General features: G+C 37.7%; 1 protein-coding gene across 5 annotated transcripts in view; it reads right to left on the reverse strand.

The window, feature by feature from the left end:
* KLHL32 (kelch like family member 32) overlaps positions 1–15830 on the reverse strand; it is a 288659-nt gene that overhangs the window by 194392 nt on the left and 78437 nt on the right. For 4 of the 5 annotated variants that reach the window (XR_002326784.1, XM_020998288.2, XM_020998287.2 and 1 more), the window contains exons 2-3: positions 12720–12807; positions 565–745 (exon numbers count right to left, since the gene is read on the reverse strand). Coding sequence is in view for 4 of the 5 variants with exons in the window: in XM_020998288.2 (XP_020853947.1) it covers positions 565–745; positions 12720–12742 (204 nt within the window). In the remaining variant the exon portion in view is untranslated. The remainder of the gene's footprint in view (positions 1–564; positions 746–12719; positions 12808–15830) is intronic. The other variant, XM_078155228.1, reaches the window with a different exon arrangement.

Below are 15830 nucleotides of genomic sequence, written 5' to 3' on the forward strand. Positions count from 1 at the left end.
AAGAAATGAAGGAAGGAAGGTTCATACATGAATAGCGGTATAGCATACACAAATCCCTCAACCTCTTGCTGTACCAACTAATTGTCTACGAATTCCAAGATACAGACGACTGGCCAGTCTGTAATACAGAAGATAGTTTCCTTACTGGGAATTCCCTACACTGACGAAAACAGAGATTCAGACCAAAAAAATAATCCTGAAAACCAAGTAAGTGTCATTCTTTTTTGTATTATACTACAAAAGCCATGTTTAATCATGATTTGAGGTGAAATACCAATGACCTGTGAGAAATAGTATTTTATCCCATCTTCAGCGATGAGATGAGATCTGTCCCAAACTGGAACAACTCCAGGTAAATTCTAGTGCAGCCTGGGATGGCTTTTAGAATGATCCCAGACTCTGGGCCTACCTTGAAAAGGTCCCATCACTTATGTGATCACAGAGGTCCCTGTGGGACTTGTCCTTCACTGGTTGATGACAACAAAACCATTAGAACATCCCTCTGCATTTCTAAATTCTTTCATCTACAACAAAAATGAAAAAATCAAACTCATTTCCACTTACTCGGAAATAATCACTGCACGCTGCTAGGACAGCCTTGTGGGCATGGAATTTCTGCTCTTCAGCTATGAGGGTGACATCACAGAGAACACCATCACTTCTCTGCTGATTCAAGGCTGCCAGGACAGCATCGTGGTGAGAATCGGACTGACAAAGCCTCCGGCCTGTCCGCATTTCTTGAATACTGCAAACAAAATAAAGCAAGTCAATGCAGCAATGATTACAAATCTTATTAAATCTTTCCTAAACTCCAATTCTGTTGGGGTAGGAAAGGGAGGGGCAATTCAGAGATATAGAGAGGAGCCTAGCCCCTGCCCTCCAGGAAATATAATCTACCAGGAGGAAAAAGACAAGAGCTTCAAAGGAGGGAGAAGAGTGGCTGGGGTGTGGGGCGGCTATTTGGTCAACTGATAGAGCACCGGCTCTGGAGTCAGGAGGACCCGAGTTCAAATCTAGCCTCAGACACCTGACACTTAACTCCACTGCCTAGCAAGAAAGAAAGAAAAAAGAAAAAAAAATAGAGTGCCTGGGGTGGGGGTGAGGGGAAATAAGGACCTTGAAGTTGACCTTGATGAATGAATCTGGAGTAGCAACATGATCTTATCACACTTTCAATTTCCTCATCTGTAAAATGGAGATAAAACTACTCACACTACCTACTTTAAATTTTTGCTGGAAATTAAGGTCTTTGTAAATCTTAAAGCTATGAGTTGTATATACCAGGGTATCCCAAAAGTTTTAGTGCTGTTTTAAGCTCTTAAAGCTTATAAATTTTTAGCTATTTAAGCTTGAGTTATCTAACTTAAATTATACTACTATTTATTTAAAATTATACTTTTTATTATTTAAATTATTTATTATTTAAAATTAAGACTTGGGACGTGTATATATGTTCAGTCATTTTTCAGTTGTGTCCAACTCTTCAGGACTCCATTTGGGTTTTCTTGGCAAAGATACTGGAGTGATTTGCCATTTTCTTCTCCAGCTCATCTTACAGATGAGAAAACTGGTTAAGTGACTTCCCCAGGATCACATAGCTATTACATGTCTGAGGCCAGATTTGAACTCAAAGAGATGAGTCTTCCCTGACTCCAGGCAACCAACAGTCATTTGGACTAAATCATCCCAGTCCTTATACCCCAACCTCTGACCAGTGTACTACTGAATTTGTTCTGAATTAGAGTAAAAATGTGAAACTGAGACAAACCTCTGAGGCCACGTAGCTTGTCACTTTATTTTCTAGTCAGTGGGGGCTCTGGGAACCAATACAATAAGACCTATTGGTTTAGGAATCACGTCTATCTGTATTTATAAGGCTTTACTTTCAGTAGTCCTAGCTACAGTGACGCTCTCATTTCCATTCTCCCCATGTGTATCAATCAGTCGTGTTTATTTATAATCCATCTCACAGAATACAGGTTTAACCAAATTACTGGCATAGTAGAAAAAATATAAACCTCATTTAGTCTCTCTCTCTCTCTTTCTCTCCCTCCCTCCTTCCCCTTCTCTCCCTATTCCTCCCGACCATCTCCCCCTCCTCTTTTCTCCTCTTTCTCCTCTCTTCTTCCATCCTAGCCCTAGCATGACAGAGGACAAAAGCCTGGATATGGGTACAACCCAGGCTCAGAACCTGATTTCTACCATGAATACTGACCATCAGAGCTCACTCTAGACAACAGAATCATTCTGCAAGATTTCTTCAAAATAACACTGCACCTAATGCCAATAATGAATTACAGAAAGCAAAACAAAAACTGGTTAAGGAAGAGTTTTCAAGCTGATATCATATAAAAGCAAACTGGATCAAAGCATCTTAAAATGAGGTCTTTGAAATTCAAGCTGCCTAAGGAGAACAACAAATGAAACCCAGCATGCTTTAATGGAGGTTTCTAAAGCTGAAATCAAACATGTTTAAAGTTGGGTACCTAAGTCTGCTTTTTATTGTGGATTTATGAATGGATTAAACGATTTTCTTTCTCTAAAACAGAAAAAAGGAGACATCCCTCAGCTTTCTCTCCACACTCACGAACATCCAAAGAACCTAGTCAACAACACTTACATAATACAGCATTTTTAAGCCTTAAATCTACAAATGAGTTCTTTAAGGGCTGAGTGTGTCTCAAGACCTATTTCACTGAAGTTAAGCTGTATCCCCAGCCATCCACCAGTCATCTTGACTTTTGTGTTGCCACTGGACCTCGATGACTCTTAGAGAGTAAGAATGACAACTTTGGCAACTCTGCCGCACATAAATCCAATTCATTCACAAGTCAAGATATCATTCCATAATTTTGTTTGTACTCTTCAAAAATGAAGAACCAACAATAATAACAATTTAGAGCTAGAAGGCCCCTTTAATGATTACCTATTACCACCCAGTTTTTATAGACAACTGAGCCCCAGAGTGGGGAAGTGACTTGCTCAAGGTCATATAACCAGCTATTAATGTAGAGACTAGAACCTACAACTTCTGACCTTCAGTTCTGTGTTCTTTCCACTATATCAGGGGACCTCTTTATTCTTTACAACTCTCCTCAGCCTTAGAATGTATATTTTGGTCCAAGTAATCAGGTTAATGCAAACTCTTCGTGGAGGTTCCAGCGTGGTAAAGCAAACAGTGCTTAGGGAAGAAGCCAAACTAAACCCAGCTCCTGACCACCCACTCCTGTGATGGATGAGGACCTACAAGGCTGAATCAGAGCTATTTCTCTATGACTAGTTCACACTCACAGCAACCAAATTTGCAACAATGTGATCACATTGAGATTAAAGGTTCTCATGAGGATTCCCACTGGCAAAGAATCAAATAAGGAGAACTGGTTACCACCACCACAAAATGGCCAGCCCTACCTTTCTGCCTCTGTAACGTGGAAAGGTTATGAAAAGTCCCACTCACCAACCTACTCTCCTCTATGGAGGAAAGCCATAGTTAAGAGAAATCCCCACTGTTTTACGTCACTATCTACACAGTCAAGTTACTGGTTCTAGAACACCCCATGTAAAATACAAATGTCACCCTGGTACAAACAACCATACATTAACCCATTAACGTGAAATTAACTTAAATTAGTAGAGCAAGGCCCAGAGAGAAAAGAACATCAAAGAAGAAAATTGTAAGGGGGTGGTGGTTTGGGTGATTTGGTGCAGAGGTGTCAAACAGCCCTCAACACTCCAGAGTGCGGCCCAAACCAAATTAAAATACAACTGGGAAATACTGAACAAAAATTAAATAAAATTACAATAAAACATAGATAATATTAATAGTGGTTTTCTAAGTCATTATGTGCCAACATGGATCTTTATGCACTGTGTAGTGACCCTTGTTTATAAATGAGTTTAACACCACTGATTTGGAGAACACATTGGTGAAGTGATGTGATGCTGCAAAGAAAGAGGCCATAGGAAGTGTCAATGATCTAGCCACGATGGCCTTCTTGTTGCTTGCTCCTCATAGCAGACATTCCCATCTCCTCCAGACCTAAACCACACTTCCATCTTCACCTCCATCTCCCAGGATGTCTAATTTCCTTCAAAGTTCAGCTCAAGCACTACCTCATCACGAAGCTTCTCCTAATCCCCTAGATGTTAGTGCCTTTCCTCCAAAAAAAACCCTTGTATTTACCTGTGTATTTTTTAGATATTCCATACACTGTTTTATAGAGAGGCAGTCTAGTACAGTGGATAGAAAGTTGGCCATAGAACTAGGAAAACTTGTGGTCAGGTCCTGATTCTGATACATACTGGCTCTGTGACTAAGTAATTTAATATCTCAGTGTCTCAAGTAACTGAGATTTTAAGTTGCAGAGAAGGTACAGACTTGCTTTGGAAGAAAGAGTTGCCTCATCAAAGAGCAATAATATTGTAAGTCCAATACCTATTGCTATACTTTTATATATATATATATATATTATGCCCCCAAATAGTATCTTTGTATCCCCAGAATTTAGTTCAATGTCTGGCATACAGAAATCACTTCATAAATGCCTGTTGATTGACTGATTGGAGCATTCTTCCATCAGCAATAGGAAAAAAGTAAGTAGCCATAAGAGATGACTCCAAAGGAGGGGATGGAGAAGGATATTTTGGGAAGTGAACATAAAATATAAATTTTTAAAATGAAAATAATAACTAAGCAGACATGCTCTAAAAGCCGTGTGTGTGTGTGTGTGTGTGTGTGTGTGTGTGTGTGTTTCATCGTTTCATCCATATCTAACTCTTCATGACTCCATTTTGGGATTTTTCTGGCAAAAATACTGGAGTGGTTTACCATTTCCTTCCCCACCTCATTTTAGAGATGAGGAGCTGAGCTAAACAAGGTTAAGCGATTTGCCCAGGGTCACATAGCTATTAAGTGTCTGAGGTGAGATTTGAACTCTGGAAGATGAGCCTTCCTGATTAGAAGCTCAATGCTCTATCCACTGTGCCACCTTGCTGCTCTGTTAAGGGGATCAGCAATGACAAAGCCAAGGAGAAGAGGGCAGACCATAACCCTCTGGAGAAGGAGACTGGTCACTTCTCTCTACCTGTTCAATGGGGACTTTGTAGATCTTTCCTCTACTCAGGCAAAATTCTATCAATCCAAACTCCCTAAATGACTCAGAAATATTCCAGCAACTCCATTTACAAGGCTGGCTCAAGCCATGATATTTTACCAAGACTGTGATACCATTCATTTGATAAACTGAGGTAAATACCCAGGTGTATTCTTCATGTCACTCACACATTCAGAATGAATGGGCCAGGATTCATGTGAAATGCAAGTGGACATCCAATTAATCTTATTAGGTCCTCTTGACTCAGGAAGATTGGGAATGTCAGCACAGTGACAAGGGAAAAAATATGACAAGAGGAGAAGATCAAGGAAGTGCTCGTGGGAAGGTGGGAGGATTATTTTCAATTGAAATGTGGCAGTTCATTTTGAAATGGTTACAGTTGACTGAATATGCACCCAGAGCATTCAGCAGAAGGCATATGGTTTTTAAGAAGTAAAAATACTCCTTGATTCAAAATTGTAAGGGGCCTAGCGGGAAATCAAGAGGTGCGTGGTAACCACAAAAAGATTTCAGCAATTTTTCAGAGCTGCCTCACATTAAAAAAGCGGTATAAGGGACAACACTGGGGATATGTATGATAGGAACAGGCACTGAACAAATGACATAGCAGAAGGGAAGAATATCAAATGGATACCCTAAATACTGGCTGCTTTGGTACTGCAGAAAAGTAAAAAGATATAGAGAAAGGGAGCCAGTGAACAAACATTTATTAAGTGTGTCCTATCTGCGTGGCACCATACTAAGCACCAAGTATACCAAGACAGGCAAAAACAGCCCATTGGGTAACTCCCCTTAGAGGACCTATGGGATATGGACAAGAATCCTATAGAAAGAGAAGGCATGGAAGGGCTGCATTCTATGCCAATGATGGGCATCGTTCTGCATCTACATCAGTGAAATCATGGATCTGCTGAATTTGTAAAGAAAGTCCCTGGAAGGAAGAAAATGTTTGGGTTGTTGTTGTTGCTGCTGTTATCTGTACAGTGCCAGGCTCAGTGTTTAATTTTTTTTTTCTCTGTGCCCTCAATATAAAAAAGTTACCAAAAACAAAAAAAAGAGCCACAGCAGAAAATTTATCTCTCAGTCAGTCTGTAAAGTTGGAAGAGACCTTAGGGATCATGTAGTGCAAACCACCTCATTTTTCAGATAAGTAAATTGAAAAAGACAGGTTAGTACCTTGTCCAAGGTCACAAAGGTAATCCAGTAGTAGTCAGGATTTGAACTCTGTTAACTCGAAGTCTAAATCTAATGCTTTTTCACATTTGCTAATTAAGTCTTTGTGACAGCCCTCTAATATCCTCTCAAAAAGGATGGAGTAAATATTGAACACATCAGCATTTACTATTCTCTCCTACACATAATCTCCTGTCATCTAATATTGAACTTGGAGTATGTGTTGGTTAATTTTGCTGGACTGCATTTTTCTTTCCTATATTATTCTTTGTCATAATCGAGGGTGGGAGGCGGCTCTCTGGAAAAGGTACGGTGAGATTTAATGGGAAATGTAGGCAAAGTAAGAACAAAATATGTTAATGAAATATATTTAAAAAGTATCAGATAAAAATAGTTGGCCATTTTTAGAAATACGTGTCACAAAGAATACAACAGTGTAATTCTCCTTTCTCTGATAAAATATATGCATACAGATATACAAAAGATATGTCTTTTTAACAAGATCTGGAACCTCCATGCTTAAGAAAAATAACAAACTTTTTATCAATATTTATTTTTGCAGTACATCCAATTTATAGTGACTACATACAATTATTTTCCCAAAATATAGAAAATATAATAAGAAGAAAATAAAAATAAAATTTGTACCACAAAATTATTTAGCTCCTTACTGGAGAATTCTGAGGGGAAGGTGGTTTTCTGATCATTGAACTTTAAAATTTTTAAATTTGGAAATTCCAAAATTTCTTTTGTCTCCTTTTATGTCATCTTAAATGTTAAGTGTATTTTGAAACTCGACTTGTAGAAGAGAGGATGAATGTATCACAATAATTACCTTCTAATGTTTCCTTTCCCATTTCCTTAATATAGCAGCACAATTTATATCCTTATTATTAAGGCTGAATCAGTATTTGCATTACAGAGTCCTACTGACAGGGTTTAAATCTTGCCAAGAAAAAGCAAACGTAAGTGGAAATTTGGCAAAGAATAAAGGGGTCAAGGCTGCAATAAATTTATTGTTACAAAATTTAACATGACCAGTTCAGCTCAATTTTTAAATATACACATTTTTTAAAATTACAACACTGTTGCTATTTAAGACATTTGGTATAAGATCACAAATATTTTGGAAGCAATATGCTACACGCTATTATAAATAGAGACAAATCTTCTGACACTTGGCAAGAAATAAAGGCCTAAAAATGATTATTATTGTATTCTGAGTGTGTTTTTTTCCACCACAGCATCCAGATTAAAATTTCCAAAGAATTTCACTGGGATAGCCCACATGTATACATGGCCATTTAACAAAGAAATGAAGCTCCATTTGATGTAAACAGTCATTAATAATAAACTGAGCCATATGTAAATAGAAAGTACAAGTAAGACCATTTTTCTAAATTAGGAGAGGTAGCCAAACTCCTGCTTACTGCCAAGAGATCCCTTAGAATCACAATCTGTCCCTGATGCTGTCATGGATCATGCTTTCATTGATGTGGCCTCTCTAGCAATGGAGATCACAAATGCTTAGGTAAATTTCCTAAAACTTACTCTTTCAGTATTCTTTCTTTCTAAAACTCTGAGGGTGAAGAAAAGGAAGTAAGAAGAAGAAAAGAAAAGAATCCTCCAGAGACTGTGCTGAAGTAGTGGAGTCTGGTCAGAGCTATAACTAGCAATTTTGGCAGTTAGGGCAAGAAAATCACAGGTGAGGCAAAGCAAAGAGTATGAGGGCTCAGATCAACCTTGAGATTCTTATTGGAACATAATACAAAAAGTAATTAAAACAAATTTTGTTGGGCGGCTGGAGGAATTCTTTACCTTCCATCCTGCCAGAGTCCATGTGTTAAAAATTTATGCTTTCTTAATTCTGGTATTCCAGGGGCAAAGCCCTGATCCCCTCACTTTAGTTATACAGTTACACCCTAGTTCGATAACTAAAAAGAGGCAGGATATCAATTTCCTGAGGAAAGCTCAAAAGCCTGCCCCCTCTATCCTCCAAGCAGGAGATCCACCACTGAACAAAGGTTGCAATGTTAAAATAGACATGCGGGTCCACTCCAGAAAGTGACCTTCCTTTGGTTAGGGGTGAGCCCTTCCAAATCAGCTTATTTTAGATCTTCAAGAGTCTCATGAGAACAGAAGCTACCTTTATCTTTTCCCCACCACAGCAATTTCAAAAGTCCCTACCCGGAAGATTTGGAACCATCAGTCCATCCAACAATACCACAATGCTCTACCCTCACTGCCTTAAGATTAGTGGCACACTAGAAGATCCCAAACTCCCTGTACAAGCAAGACTCATCACAGCAACATCTGATAAGTCCAGAGTTAACTAACCTTAGCCACAGGAAAATACATGGATCAGAGAAGGGTATAGATAATGTTCTGAAAGCGTTTCTATTACTGCAACCTCTGCTGGTTTGATTTTAATCAATGTAACAATTTTTATAAAGAAGACTTTTCCCTATGAGTTTTCTATAACACTCAAAGACTCATTTTCACAGAATAAATCTGGTGCATGCTCAGCTACTTTTTAAAGATGTAAATTTTTTAAACAGCTGCACATTTTCAAATATCTGCATACTCAACAGCATTTTATTTTAAAATTCATGTCAACTTCTATACCCATACTTACTTAGTATTTAAATATACAAAAACATACATGCAAAAATAGTCATTTTGTACAACTAGTTTTCAAATAAGAGGATCAATAGCTGGATGACATATTTGCATATTAAAAAAGACCGAGTACCATTAAAAATCCATACTTTTCTTAAACACTATGTTCTACATTTAAAAAAAAAAAAAGGAAAAATGGATAGTGTCAATATAGATTTCTTCAAATAGTTTCATCCAGCTTTTCAAGAATTCAATAGTAATAAAATTATTCATGATTATCTCAATTCTGCCTTCTGGTATAATAAACCAGAGGGCCCTTCTCCTTCCTCTACTTTTCTCAAGAGGTTTTCATACAAATGAAATGCATGAATGTTAAAAGAAATTTATTCATCTTAGTTGGCAGGTTGTTAAAAAGCTCTTATAATAGAATCAAACTTTATTTTCTGAGAGAATATTTCTCACAAACTACATCCCAAAATACCCATCAGAGTTAAATGCTACCTGGCAACAAAGAACAAAATATCAGATAAAGCAAATAGGAAGAACATACAACATACGTTTAATACATACCTAAGAAATTACACAGTGAAGTCTGAAGGCAGATAAAGAATCAGAAATACAACGTGTGACCCTAAAGAGGACTGATTTTTAAAAGCAACATATCACATATCATAGATCCAAATAGATGCTGTCCTTCTGAGACAGGCTATACATACATTCTGATGCTGCCCTTCATTGCTCAAAATATTTTGGGAATCACCTTCCAAACTAGTTGATGAAATGCAAAAGAAATTCACCTCCTTAGTTTATAGTTACACCTCATTTTTGACCCAATAAAGTATAACCCTTTGTTATTTCTCTCCTTATTTCTAGCCTTGACTGGTCATTCTTAGTTTATCCCACCCTCTAACTATCCATATACACCAAACTTCTATTCTGGGACCTCTTCTCTGCTCTATGCACATTCTCTCTCTTAGTGACCTCATCAATCCATGGGTTCATATTATCTCTATTTAGATGACCCTCAGATCTACCCTTCTACTATTACTTTCCACTCAGACAGACTACTGTCCTGACAAAATGGCCTTCTTCCTCTTCCTCATGCACAATATCCTATCTCTCGTTTCTATCCTTCTGCACTGGCTATCCCCCCAGGCTGGAATACAGTCCCTTCTAAAATCTCTGCCTCTCAGAAATCTGATTCCTTTAGTCAGTTTAAGCACCAGCTTCTACATGACTTCTTTGCTTGGTCCCTCTCCAACTGCTGAATGCCTCTTTCCCCCAAATTACTTGTATCTATTTTTTAAATTTGTGTGTGTGTGTGTGTGTGTGTGTGTGTGTGTGATTTATACATGTTTCTTCTGGACTAGTACCTTTGCTTCAAGATTAATTTCCATTTATTCTGTCTCTATCTTGCAAGTACATAGATATATAAATGCTATCTCCACGTTATCTCCAATGTCAGATCATGTGTGAGCAAAGACAGTAGTTTCCCTTTTCTTGATATCCTCAACACTTAAATGTTTGGTGATTGGTAGATTTAGTGATCTATATATCCAATCGTAACTTTTCTCCTGAAATCCTGCATCACTAACTTCTTATTTGACATCCATAAATGAATGTCTCATAGGCATCTCAAACTCAACATTCCACAACAGAATTCATTATCTTTCTCCACAAACACATTCCTCTTTATTTATGTCAAAGGCACCACCACCCTTCTAGTCACCCAGGCTTGCAACTGCAATGCTATCCTCAACTTCCCACTTCCCACAACCTGACATTTATAAATCATCCACAAAGTCCTGTTGATTCCTCCTGAGCAACATCTCTTACATCTGTCCCTTTCTCTCAATTTACATGACTACCCCATCATGAAGTTCAGGCCTTCATTATCTCTTGTTTACACCATTTCAATAGCCTCCTAACGGACCTTCCTACTGCAAGTCTTTCCCTTCCCCAGGCCATCCTCCACACAGCTGCTAATATGGTATTCCTAAATTACAAGTCTGACTAAATTACTCACCTGCTCAATAAATACCAGTGATTCCCTATTAGCTTAAGTAGCAAATACAAACTCCTCTGTTTCACATTTCAAACCCTTCACAGCCCAACTTAAACCTAATTTTCCAACTACACCTTCCTTCACAGCCTCTTCAGTTCAGCCAAACTAACCTTCTCCCCACACACAGCAGCCCATCTCCCATCTCTGTGCCTTTAAAGAGTTATCCACTATGCCTAGAATGCATCCCTTCTCTCCTCACACCTCTCATAATCCCTAGTATTCTTCAAAGTTTAACCCAAATGGTACCTACTATGTGAGACTATTTCATATTCCTCCAATAGCAGTTCCCACAAAAAAATTACCTCACATTTATTTGGTGTATATTTTGTGTGTGTGTGTGTATCTACATCCACATATTTATGTGGATATAGATAATTAGAGACATAGATACGTCTATAGATATAGACATATAGTGGCTGAGTGGATAAAGCACTCAACCTGGAGTCAGGTAAATGTGAGTTCAAATCTAGTCCTAGACACTTACTAGCTATGTGATCCTGAGCAAATCATTTAACCTCCATCTTAATTTCCTCATCTGTAAAATAAGGATAATAATAGTACCTACCCCCCAGGCTTATCGTGAGGATAATATGAGATACCATTTGCAAAGCTTTGCAAACCTCAAAATGCAATATTTATTTATTATACTGTATATATCACAGAAACACTCACACATGTATGTGTTGTTTTGCCAACAGAATAACAGTAATAATAATAATAATAGCATTTATATACTGTTTTAAGGTTTGAAAAGTACTTTCTATATGTTATCTCATTTGAACATAAGTTCACTGAGGGTAGGAATTTTCACTTTCACTTTTCTATCCCCAGCACATAGCCCATGGCCTGGCACACTGTAAGCAATTAATAAATTGCTTATTGATTGACTGATCACCAGACTCGGTGCTGAATGATGCTTGGCTGTCTCCCAAAATAAAATCCCTAAAGGACAAAGGCTTTTCATTATTGAGGAAATCCAAAAACACAATTTTAAAAATGTTTTGAGTATCAACAGCATTTTAAGAATAAATGCGGAGCCTTCTAAGGGAGCTTCAGAGAAATAATAAACACCCAGTTTACTCTATATTCTCTAGCATATGGTAAAATCCTCTGTTCTCTGGTGCCTCCTCCTAGTATTCAGGTGACAATGGGTTATTAAAGGTTTTTATCAATAATGTTTAAGCTCTGTTATGCCCTACCCTAAGTTGGAAAGACTCTGGCACAGGCCTAGAAGCCAAGTGTCATCCAAGAGCTGGCTTAGTTAAGGCTGGAGAAGCTGTCCACCAAGTGACTATGCCAAGAGAACATGAATTTCTTGAGGGAAGAGATTGTTCTGTTTCTGCCTCTATATGCCTCACACCCAACATGCACCTGACAAGACAGCTCACAAAGACAAGCTACTAAGAGGAAAGCCAGCTACAGTGGGAGCTTGGGAAGGGATTACCCATATCAATAAATTACAGATATCCTGAAGTCTGGAAGCATATGTTAAAACATCAGCCACATTATTTTCAGGTCACACCTGATATTGGCACTCTTAGACAGGAGAAAGGAAATGAAGGAAGAATGGTCTAAAAAAATACTCTGAAAAGAAGGGATGGCTATAAGCAACATAGAAAAGGCCAAAGCATTTAGTCTTCATGCTACATTAGATTAACAAAAGGTCTAATTAGTGAAGCTGGTTTATGTTTCAGTAAAGCTTCACATTAAGTTGGCATGACACCCTCAAAGAAAATTCAGCACTATACCTGAGGCACCTTTCAGACGGCATTCTGAAATTTTCTGCTCCTGTGTCTCTGCTTTAAAACCTTTTGAAGGAATAAGCAAGCATTCCAGCTGAACAAAAAAGGAGAAGGAAAAATGTATTAATCTAAAAACACGACTGCATTCTGAATCTTCATGAGTAATGGTAATCCTAAGAATCTCAAAGGGTTCACTAAGTATAATATACATCTGATAAGGCAAAGTTCCAACTATTAGGCTACCTTAATAAGCTAGATATGATTACAAGTGTTAAGGTTCTATGATTTTGCATATTCTTGGAACTTCTCAGAAATTTCCTCCTTTTCATTATGAAGTGGGTTGGCCTATATGACCCCAAATAGCTCTAACAACCGAGGAATCTATGTAAACATCTTGAACTTGAGTATCACACTGAGCTAAAAAGGGAGAGGTAAGGGACCAATAAAGCAAAGGAAAATAAAACTTAAGAGTTCCAAAAACATAAGGCTATAAAAGCTGATTATCAGTCTCTTACGTCCAAGAGTTTACTGAACATCTCTACCTGCTGCCTCCTTCTACCAGAATTAAGACTCCCACCCCTGGGACCCAGGCTTTGATTGGTGAACTTCCACCTTATCTTACCCTGTCCCAGGCCCATTCCCACTACCACTTCCAAGTCATCTCCAAGCCACTCTACCTCCCATGTACTCTTTATAGCTCTCTCCCCTCCTCTCAGTATTCTATACTGCTCACCTCTTTCTGCTGCCTTTCCTATCAGAACATAAGATCCTTGACGACAGGCACAATCTTGCTTACTACATTTGTATCCCCAGTGATTAGCACAATAGTATGTATGCGGCATAAAAATAAGTGTTTAATAAATGCTTTTTTATTAACTCATTCATCAAAACCTCAAGCAACATATCTACAAATAAGCTTAACTTCCCACAAAACAACCGACCCACCTCTATATCACTCTCCACATTTCTCCTGATAATGCCACCACAGATTCATAGCATAGGAGTCATCTTTAATATTTCCCTCTACTTTGCCATATGGAAATCACCTCCAGTTCTTTCACTTGCAAGCTGTATGACCCTAGGCAAGTCAATTCAGTGCTCCGGCTCTCACTTTCCTCATCTCATCTGTATAATAAGGCAGTTGGACTAAATTATCTCTCAGATCTCTTCCAGCTCTGACATTTGATGATTCAAACTTGCCAAGTCCTATTAATTTTATCACATCACAGTCTCTTGTATATCCATGTTCTCCTTTCCAGTCTCACCATAACCACCGTAGTTTAGGTCCTTATTATCCTGTCATCTAGAATAATGTCATAGACCCCTAATTGGTTGACACATTTCTGGTATCTTCCCTTTCTTCTTCACTCTCCCCTTATTCACTCTACTGCCCAAGTAATCTTAACATAATATTCTGGTCCCATGAACATTCTACTAAATAATAAAGAATAAATTAATCTTGGCACTTAAAATCCTCAACAATCTGCCTCCAACTTACATTTCCAGCCTAATAATGTACCCTATGTATTCCAATCACATCAAGGTATTCTCCATCCTCATTCTCATCTTTTTTTACCTCTGTCTTACCTTCACCAATATCATCCTCCACCGTTGGAAAGTACTTCATCCATTCTCCCATTTCCAGCTAGTAAAATCCTCCTCTTCCTTCAAAACCTGGTTTACGTGTCACCTCTTCCACCCAGTTTTCCCTGATGTCACCAAGAACATCTTTCTCAAATTTCTCATACCATTTTACCTAACTGTCTCAATTTGGTTTAATAAGATATATTAAGTGCCATGTGCACTGTGCTAAATATTGGAGATACAAAGACAAAAACAAAACTGTCCTTGCTCTCAAAGGGCTTACATTCTACCTGCCCTCTTTTGTACTTAATATAGTTTTACTTTGTGTTACCATTATTTGGATACATTTTCCTACCCCCATCCCCATTAGACTGTAGGCTCTTTAAGAGCAGGTCTATAGTTTACCTCTCTTTGTGTTCCCTAAATTTAGAATAGCACCTTACACAAAGCAGTCATTTAATAAATGTTAGTTTTTTTAAATAAAATAGAATAAACACTGGGATTATAGCAAGACAGAGGTCATTAAATCTAAACCTCTAATTTGCAAAGGCTAGTCATTCCTCTTTTACTATTTTATTACTTCCTTTTTAAATGTGGAAATGACTGAGCTGAATTTTAAAATTATCCTTTATCTTAGCTGAATTATTTCCATAATAAAGTGAAGTTGTGTACAGATAATATAATGCCAGGAATGAGCTAGCAAATACAAAGACTCACTCAACTACTGAAAAATTAAAATAGAAAATATCATATAACATACAGAAGACACAAAAGAGAAATGCATAACATGAAGAAGAGTTTACAAAATTGTCAGATATCAAATAACTGTATCTGTATGTTTTCACAGAAGTAAGTCTTTTTACCACCCACCCCACCTCATTTCATTGTTTAATTCTAAAAAAGATGGGCAGAAGTTATTCAAATCAATTGAGGCCTGGTCCAGCCAACTATCCTTGGAAACATGATTCATCTTTGAGATTTTCACCTTGATTTCCTAATGAATAGTGATATCCAAAGTGACATGAATAATAAGTGAAAAAGTTAATGGCATTCTAGATCTTCTAATCCTTCTACTTTACTTTGTCTCAGACAGGTTATGAAAAATATTAGTAAGTATAAAAGCTGTATGCAAGTAATTATAATAGAAACTCTGTGTGTACAGTGTCAGTCTGTGTAAATCTGCTTCACGGAGTCAGGAACATGCTACATAGCCTGCTAAGACTTGCCACATCTTCTTCCATTGCCCACTGACTTGTAAGAGATTTTAATTCTTCTGTCATTATTACGTTCCATGATTCACAGTCATGACATTATCATTGAGAGAGCACTGATGCTAAAGATGGGCTTTGGTAATGGCATATCACCAATCTGTGTAATTTTCTATTCCAATATCCTTTTTATTACTCAATTCTAGGCCCAACTCAATTTATCCATCTATAGAACTTGTCCATGATAAAAAAAATAAAAGTAGCAAGGATTACAAATATCCTTTTCCTTTATAACAGTGCATTCCCCAAAGACCTCACCTCTCCC

Source organism: Phascolarctos cinereus, unplaced genomic scaffold (assembly GCF_003287225.1).
Source record: "Phascolarctos cinereus isolate Bilbo 61053 unplaced genomic scaffold, phaCin_HiC Scaffold_5;HRSCAF=322, whole genome shotgun sequence".
Classification (NCBI taxonomy): domain Eukaryota; kingdom Metazoa; phylum Chordata; class Mammalia; order Diprotodontia; family Phascolarctidae; genus Phascolarctos; species Phascolarctos cinereus.